We start from the raw sequence: 8,619 nt of genomic DNA on the forward strand, positions 1-8,619 counted from the left end.
TAATCGTACTGACCCAGAGAATGAAGGGCATGGGTCAGTTTTGCCATATACAAAATGCCGTGGGAACAAAACCCGTAAAACGGTGGTGGGATTGCGTTTTGTTTTTTTTTCCAATTCCACCCCAATTTTTTTCCCGCTTCCCACTACATTTTATGCCATAATTAATGGTGGCATTAGAAAGTACAACTTGTCCTGCAAAAAATAAGCCCTCATACAGCTATGTGACTGTTATGGCTCATGGAAAATTGGGGACGAAAAATGAAAACGCAAAAACGAAGAAAAGAAAAAAAAAAAAACTCCGGTATCCTAAGGGTTAATACAGGTCTGAGGTCCCCAACACGCAGGTAATGCCGCCTCCTCTCCGCATGGTGTCGCTGTCGCGTCCTATAGAGGGCTGTACGTCGCCGTTTCCTGCCCGCTTCCTTCCGTCTCACTTCCCTGTTGTCATGGAGAGGAGGCCGCGGCCTGCGGTAAATGAGACGTGGGATCAGCCCGATTATGGCTACGGTTCGGCACAGCGTCCACCGAGGTTCCGTCAAGAGTCGTGTCCACCATCTCGTGCAGGTCCTCACGGAGAGGCGCCCCCCGGTGTGTTCTATCCGGACGGCGGTGCTCCTGGGACAGGCCCCTGGGAGAGCAGGCCTCCTTATGAAGCCGGCCGGACGGCCTGCTCTCCACTGGATGGGTCCGAGCAGAGGTTTCCGCACAGAGACGTTACACAGCACGGCTACCATGAGCCCCAGTTCAGACCCCAGCGGCCAGACGTGTTCCCATACGGCGTGCCTCACCATGGCCCTCTGCAGCCGGCCGCCTTCCAGCCCAGGCTTCCTCCCTGTAACTTGCAGAGAGCAGGGGACCTCCCAGGTCTGCAGTCTCCCATTCTACAAAGTGATGCTTCAGTCCCAAGTCTTCCCCAGCACAGGGCACCGGAGCCCCCCCCAGGGGGTGATGCAGTATAATGCTGGCACTCCACGGACCCCAGAGGTGGGCATCCAAGGAAGACCCCTGCCAATGATACCAGCAAGGTCTGACGAATATGTGTCTGATCACAGAAGAGACGGTCAAGGTATGGGCCAGCGACTCTACAGCCATGAAGACCTACAGCAGTCAGGAGCGCGGCTTCATGGAGGGCCCCAACATAGAGCGGGTGAGCGGCAAGAGTCTATGTATTCGGAGGGGCCACTGCCGAGGAGTGGGCATCCTGATGCATATCAGACGGGCTTTTTCCATCTCGGTGGTCCTGACCCAGCATCGTCTCAGTATTCTGGTGGTCGTCAGCATGAGCTTCCACACAACAGAAGTAATCTGCCACACGCCTACCAAACTGAAGGTTGCCACCCTGGTATGTCTGGAATATATAATGTGGAGACCCCCCAGGCACCTGATACTTACAACTACAGGGCACCGTCTCCAGGCCTCCAGCAATTCTCTGCTCAGCCACAGCCTGCAACTCAGCATAGCCACTATAATGTACCCCCAATACACGGAAATCTCCCCAATCCTTCATATGCTCTCCCCCCACCTGTAGGCCCTGTTTTTAGTGGATCTGCTGAGGAGAGTGACTTGGAGGTGCCCAGGCTCCAGAGAGAACCCCATCATTCACACCATCTCCTGAACCTGCACCAGGATAGAAGACAAGGTCTGGATCCTCTTATGGCCTCAGGTGGTAGACATTTTGAGGATGATGCTCGTTTTCCTCAGCACAAGGTACCAGATGGGCGTAGAGACCCCTGTTTGGTGCTGCAGCGTGGTATCCCATTTCTTTCCCAGCCCACCCTTCACATGGAGGACAATTCTGTTCATTTGGACAGGCATACTGATCTAGAGAAAGGTGGGCCTGCAGATAGAGACGTCTTTGTGCAGTGGCTTTCCAGCTTCTTAGCATGTCGAAGGAAGAAGCCACCAGCCAAGCCTGATGCAGTTCCTGCGGTCTCAATAGCAGAAGCTCGGGGGTTGATCTATGGTGCCCTTCGATTGGTATCGCAGCTTGATTCCTTGTGCCAGTCTCTGGAAAGCAGTAACAAGGCAGGAGAGCCATGGACAGGCGATTATGAGAAAGCGGCCGATATACGGGGAGATCTAGAGAAGAGACTAAAGGAGCTGGAGAAGCCAGGCTATATCCAGGGTGTCAAGAGGAAACTGGAAAGAGTGCGCAAGAAAAGGCTTCGCTGTCAGCGCAGGAGACAGTCAGCAGAGGAGGAAGGAAAACTGGCGGCAGAGCGATCTGCAGAGAAGGAAGCCAGCATCGACTTGTGGAGAATGAAATGTATCCAGGTTGTCGAAGAGAAGAAACGGGTCAGTGTATTTGCAGAGAATACAATTTAAAATATCCGGTTTAGCAGAAAGTGTTGTTTGTTTGTTTTTTCCCTGCGAATTTGATCAAGTTTGTAACGAACAGCATCATCGTCTCCCTAAGCCAGGCTTAGGGCTAATGCACGCGGCCGTATTGCAGCCTGCATACGGCGGGTCAGCAATACACAGGCATCCACTACACTACAGATCACGGACCCATTCAAGTTGAATGGATCTGTCTGCGGCAGCCGCACGGATGTTGCCGTGCATTGGGGACCACAAATTGCGTTCCCCAATGCACGAAGCAGCCAGCACACGGTCGTGTGCATGAGCCCTTAGGCAGAGTTCACATCACATTTTTCCCACCTGCTTAATGTATACAAGAAAAATATACGTTAAACGGATGCCTCAGACTGATGCCGTACAGTGGCAACCGTTCACCATAGCGTTCCATTGTAAGAAATACAAGAACGTGGTGTGCTGCGTTTTAATATCCTTTTTTCCACGTAAATGTCAGACGGAGGCATAACACGTTTTGTGAACCCAGCCTTAGACAAATGCCTGTCAGGAGCTAACTGGAGGGCCGAGCCTGGGATCTACAAGATTGGCCGTACACCCCACGTGAGGTTTTGACCTCATGGCCAGTACTTACAACAGCACCCCCTCCCGCCCCAGTAGATGTAGTGCTAAATTGAGTGTTCAGTTTCCCTGCAGCATCACCACAAAGTAATGCCTTATGCACACGGCCGTTCTGTGCATTGGCCGTTCTGTGCACAACGTCCGTGTGGCGGACCGGACAGATTGAGACCCATTCAACTTAAATGGGTCCGTGATCCGTCCGCTCTGAAAAAATATAGAACATGTTCTATTTTTTTTTTTTTTTGCGGCGCGGACAAAAACACCATGGAAGCACTTTGTGGTGGTTTCCGTGCCTCCGTTCCGCACCGCAGCTCCGGTTTGCGGACCCATTCGAGTGAATGGGTCTGCATCCATGATGCGCGGCGCACATGGCCGATGCCCGCATATTACGGTCCCGCTGTTTGTGGTCCGGGCAACGGCCGTGTGCATGAGGCCTAAGCATCATTCACACATCAGTGTTTTAGTCAGTGATTTCCATCAGTGATTGGAGCCTCCACAGACATCAGGTATGAGGGAAAGATCTGCTCCTGTTCTGTGTTTAGAGCCGCACCTGGTTTTGGCTCAAAATCACTGATAGAATTCACTGACCGAACACTGATGTGTGAATGAGGCATAAATGAAGTAGCACATACTGTGCATTGATATCAATGGCCTATCCCCCAAACATTGCTTTGCCGTGGGTTTGCTCTTGCTGACATTGCCGGTATTATTAACCTTTGGTAACACGCATTTATACGATAGGGAATTGCATGTTAAGCAATACCCTAATATGTATGCATTACTGAAATTGCCCCCCGTCCCTTCCTTTACAAGCCAAGTGATATTGCCATACCTCTGCCCATATGGTGCCTGTGTTATGTGGACATGAACATTTCTGCTGCTCAGTTTAATTGCTTTTTCACGTGATTTTTGTGTTCTAATCTTTGCCTGTTGTAGGAACGAGAACTTAAAGCCACCGCTGACCATGTACTTTGGGAGGTGAGGAAGAAGCAAAATGACGTTAAAAAAATGCTGGATGTTTTAAAGTCTTTAGAGAAACTGCGTAAACTGAGAAAGGAAGCGGCAGGAAGAAAAGGTAGGCAAGGCGGTATTATTTGTCTTCTTCCAAGCAGGAAGATGTAGTACAGATGGATTTTATCTGGCAATATTACTTGTGGCACTCTGCGATCCTTCCTTGTGACTTGTGCTTTATGACGTATGGAAATTTCACAAATAAAGCGCAACTTGTGCAAATACTGAATGGGACTGAGCTGCCAGACTGTACAAAGCCTCTACAAAATGTACGCCAGGTAATCGGCTGAGGGATCTGGGCCTTTACCAATTTGATATTGGATAAGAATATACCATCAATATCAAAGTCCGTGGAAACCTATGTAAGGAGGGCATTCCAGGATTTTAATATTGATGGCTTATCCTCAGAGTAGGCCATCAGTATCAGATGAGCAGAGGTCTTCAAAGAAAAGGGGGTTAGTCAGCACATCCCAGTGCGCAGGTGCACACTGCCATGGCTAGAAACATAGAGAAAAAAGACAATGCAGCAGCACCCTGCTAACCAGATAAAGTACAATAATGCCATAGTCACAAAAAATATTATAGTGCTAATGCTACGCTTATTTATAAAGCGAGATGCTTGGCCAATGCATTTTGTACAAAACCATCTGAGCCCGTCTGCCAAACGTCAAGGCGATCTCTGTAAGACGGGTCCTAACACTAAATACTACCTGTTATGCGCCATAAGTAATGGAGGCCATGATGACACCAAAAATGGTAAAAGGCAGAGTGGACCCAGCATGCATGTGGAACCAACACTTCCTGAACTTAATGACAGCCATTATGACGCATAACAGGTAGTATTTAGTGTTAGGACCCGTCTTACAGAGATCGCCTTGACGTATGGCAGACGGGCTCAAATAGTTTTGTACAAAATGCATTGGCCAAGCATCTCCCTTTATAAATAAGTGTAGCATTAGCACTATAATATTTATTGTGACTATGGCATTATGGTACTTTATCTGGTTTGGAGAGTGCTGCTGCATTGTCTTTTTTCTCTAGATGAGCAGAGGTCTCACACCTCCACCGATCAGCTTTCTCAGGGTAGTTCCAGAACTATACAACTCTGTCCATTTAGTAGTGGACTACAGCCTGCTCCCATTCACTTCAGTAGGAGCAGAATTGTGGTTACCAGCTCAGTCCACCACAAAATGGATGGAGCGGTGTAGTTCTGGCACTGCTCTGAAACAGTTGATTGGTGGGGATGTAGGGTGTCGGTCTGATATTGATGGTCTATCTGGAAGATAAGATATCATTGTTAAAATCCTCAAATACAACTTTAAGGTGCTGCCACACTATGTCCCAGATTTATTAATCTGCTCCAAAAATCTGTCTAAAAAGTGGTGTAATTTGGCGCATCTTGTTTTTCTACACATTTTCCAACGTGCTCAACAAGGGGGCTGGGCTCAGCAGAAAGAGCTTGAGCTTTATAGGAAAGGGCGTAGGCATCAGATGCTCAATTTTGCACCAAAATTCCGCCACTATTCTGGGGTAAGAATCTGTCTGAGAAGCCAACAAGTAGTTGGTATAGAGTCAGAGAAAAGTGTCTCTCCCTGCACCATTTATCATCCAGCCTGAGTCTAAGTGCTCATGCAAATAGCGGTCCGCAATGCACGGGTACTGGCTGAGTGCAGGCTGTTTGATGTGGACTAATTCACTTGAATGGATCCGCGATCCATAAGATACGCTCCACACCGCATGTTCTATTTTTTTTTTTTGCGGTGTAGAGGTACGGATCAAATTCTCACGGAAGCACTCCGTAGTGCTTCCGCAGGCTTCCAGGATTAGTAGGGCCCCATTCACACGACCATATTTTTGATCCGCATTGTTTGCGGACAGTATGTGGACCAATTAATTTCAGTGGATCCGCAAGAAATGTGGACTGCACATTTTGTGCTGTCTGCATCCGTATGTCCATTCCGTAATCACACAAAAAAGATGCCCTACATTGTCCTAGACAAGGATAGGCGTTGTTGGTGGATCCCAAAAAAAAAAAAAAAAAAAACAATACAACATGGATGCCAAAGCATACTGCCATTTTTTTTTTTAAAAAAAACAGGCAACTTTTTTTTTTTTTTGGAATTTAGTATTGGTCGCCACTTTGGCGTTACACACACTGGCATTTTTGTGACCACCCTAACCTAAGCTTTATTTGCAGGAGTCTTTCCACCACCATCTGCCGATGAAACCTTCTCAAATCACATAAAGAGGCTTCGAACATTGGTGCACAAGCGCAGTGCATTGTATGATGCAGAGGAGATGACTCTGAGGGTCATACTGGAAGGGGAGCAAGAGGAGGAGCGGCAGAGAGAAAGTGATAAGAGACTGAAAAAGGAAAAGGAGAAAACATTGCAGAAGCAGCGAGAACTAGACTCCATATTGTTTGGTGACACAGGTCAGTGACTGGTGGAAACCAGGTTTCTGCAGATTTATATCCACTTTGTCTTATATTTGGGCTTTTTTTTTTTTTTTTCAAAGTCTGTGGCACGTTATGTGAAGGAAGCCGACTAGTCGTATTTTAGTGCCCGTGTCACAGCCGCAAATCCTAGTCAGAGTCGGATTGAATGGGGTCGCAGTGTGACTTGCATATTTGCTGCAACCACAACACGTGAATTGCAAAAAAAATAAAAAATCCAGCCCTGCTGGATTTTTTTTTTAGATTCGTGTTTCTCAATTGCAGCGAACGTGCGAGTTGTACGTACTGCGTCCTCATTCATTCCTGTGGCTGCTCTGCTACACGGCAATACTTCAGCACAACACATGTCGTGCCCAAAATAATCGCTGTGTAGCCGTACCCTAAGGATTTAAATTGCATAGAAATAATAAATGGACCTGAAGTGGAGGTGGACCTTATATAACCAACCTCTCAATGTAAGTGACTTATAACTGATCCCAACAAGAGGGGCTACCAAATTCACTCATACTGCTGATAGCAGTGCTGCTTAGAAATGACACATCACGGGGTCTTTCAGGCTCCATAATTGAAAATGGTTTCCTTTTACATGTGTGATCCACACCTGATTTTGAGCGAAGAATTGACCGCATTGAACTTGTATCAGCACAGAAGGGTAAAACAATCTGCTGTTAGGATATTAGATGGAGTTGATGTGAAATATGAGGATCCTTTCTTCTAGAAACTATATTTAGTCATATTTCCTTCCACAATCTAGTATACAGATTATCTCTGGTGATTTCTATGCTATGTACAATCCGTAGATTTTATTGCTTGCTTCTTGTATTGAAAGCATCCCGCACTTGCTGTTAACAAGCTTTTATGTCTTCCTTCATCTTAGAACCTTTACCCCATCTGCACCCTCTTCAGCCATTTCGTCACTATTATCTGCAAACTGAGCACTCGGTTGTGTCCCTCGTCCAAATCCGGTGAGTCTAAGACATTTTTGTATAGCGTATACTGGCACTTCCTAACCTGCATCCAGAGTAGAATTGCATTGTTCCCTTTGCAAGTATTGACATACCTGCACAGACCCCTGTTTTTGTGATCGTGGTCTTGGCAGTCTGTTAACTTTTTCTTTACACTTAGGGTGCATTCACACGACCGTATATATCTTGCGGTCTGCAAAACGCAGATTTTTTTTTTTTTTTTTTTGCAGACTCATTCTAACGATGCATATTCTTGTCCACGGTGTGCTGTCTGCATTTTTTGTGGCCCCGTTGTAATGGATGGGTCTGCAACCTATCTGCAAAAATGTTGTGTGAATGGGGTCTTTTATCCTGTATTGTAAGTAAAATAATGTAAAAATGTTAAGTTCAGAGATAAAATGTTCTACATATTCCTTCTTTCAGACACGAGTGGGATCTATTCTTGGTTCCACCTGACCATCCTGATGGCAGCAGTATTCCTCGTGGGTGGGTTGTTCCCACGCTCCCCTCAAATGACACCTGGGCCACAGCATTGAAGCAATCAGATTGAGCAGTGATTGAAGAACCTACGTTACAAGCTTTACGACTTCTAAAGAATTCTGTTGCAGGGTTGTATTTTTTCTATATAACTTTCAGAGTAGGGTGTAATGAATGATGGAAATTATTTATTTTTCTAAATAAAACATATGTTTCAAAAGTGGTTCTGTGTCTGTGGTTCATCTCTGTTCGTTAATAAGACGTTGCCCCCACACACACCTTCTGCATCTATACCAGCCTCCACTCTTTTGGGAATGCTTTCCACGAGATGTCGAGTGTCGCTGTGGAAATTTGTGCCCATTTGGTCAAAAGAATATTTGTGAGGTCTGGGACTGACGTTAGATGAGAAGATTCTGCTTACAGTCTGATTCCAATTAATCCCAATGTGAGGTAAGTCAGGATTATTTGAGTACTTCATCACTCAACTGTTCAAACCCAAGGGTTTATGGGTATCGCTTTTAGCACAAACAAGTTCACCACAGCTTTATGGGTTTTGTCCATATGGTGTTCCCTGTGCTGTAACGTCATTCTCTGGGTCAATACAATTACAGAAATACCAATACCGCTCAACTAATCCTGGCATAGTACATTGTTACAGGGTACTGATGTGTTATGCCAGCATTTAGTAAAACTCTGGGGGGCATGGGCAGAAGCAGCAATGTGTTCGTACACCGCCAGCGATGTGCGAGAATAGTGAATTTTAAAGCGCTATTGAAATCG

At 46.4% G+C, this 8,619-nt stretch overlaps 1 protein-coding gene across 1 annotated transcript; it reads left to right on the forward strand.

Annotated features, from left to right (window-relative positions):
• Positions 1-437: 437 nt before the first annotated feature.
• On the forward strand, positions 438-8,062 carry PDCD7 (programmed cell death 7). The gene is made up of 5 exons (XM_040414270.1): positions 438-2,295; positions 3,868-4,006; positions 6,140-6,376; positions 7,275-7,362; positions 7,786-8,062. The coding sequence occupies exons 1-5, from the start codon at positions 475-477 to the stop codon at positions 7,910-7,912; spliced, it is 2,412 nt and encodes an 803-aa protein (XP_040270204.1). The 5' UTR covers positions 438-474; the 3' UTR covers positions 7,913-8,062.
• The last annotated feature ends 557 nt before the right edge of the window (positions 8,063-8,619 follow it).

This window comes from Bufo bufo, chromosome 1 (genome assembly GCF_905171765.1).
Source record: "Bufo bufo chromosome 1, aBufBuf1.1, whole genome shotgun sequence".
NCBI classification, from domain to species: Eukaryota; Metazoa; Chordata; class Amphibia; order Anura; family Bufonidae; genus Bufo; species Bufo bufo.

What these genes read in the sequence shown, in the direction of transcription:
- PDCD7 (XM_040414270.1), top strand. Translation starts at nt 475, where the DNA reads ATGAGACGTGGGATCAGCCCGATTATGGCTACGGTTCGGCACAGCGTC. An exon ending in TTGTCGAAGAGAAGAAACGG is followed by an intron (nt 2,296 to 3,867) that starts GTCAGTGTATTT and finishes TGCCTGTTGTAG; the next exon opens with GAACGAGAACTTAAAGCCAC. An exon ending in GTGTCCCTCGTCCAAATCCG is followed by an intron (nt 7,363 to 7,785) that starts GTGAGTCTAAGA and finishes TCCTTCTTTCAG; the next exon opens with ACACGAGTGGGATCTATTCT.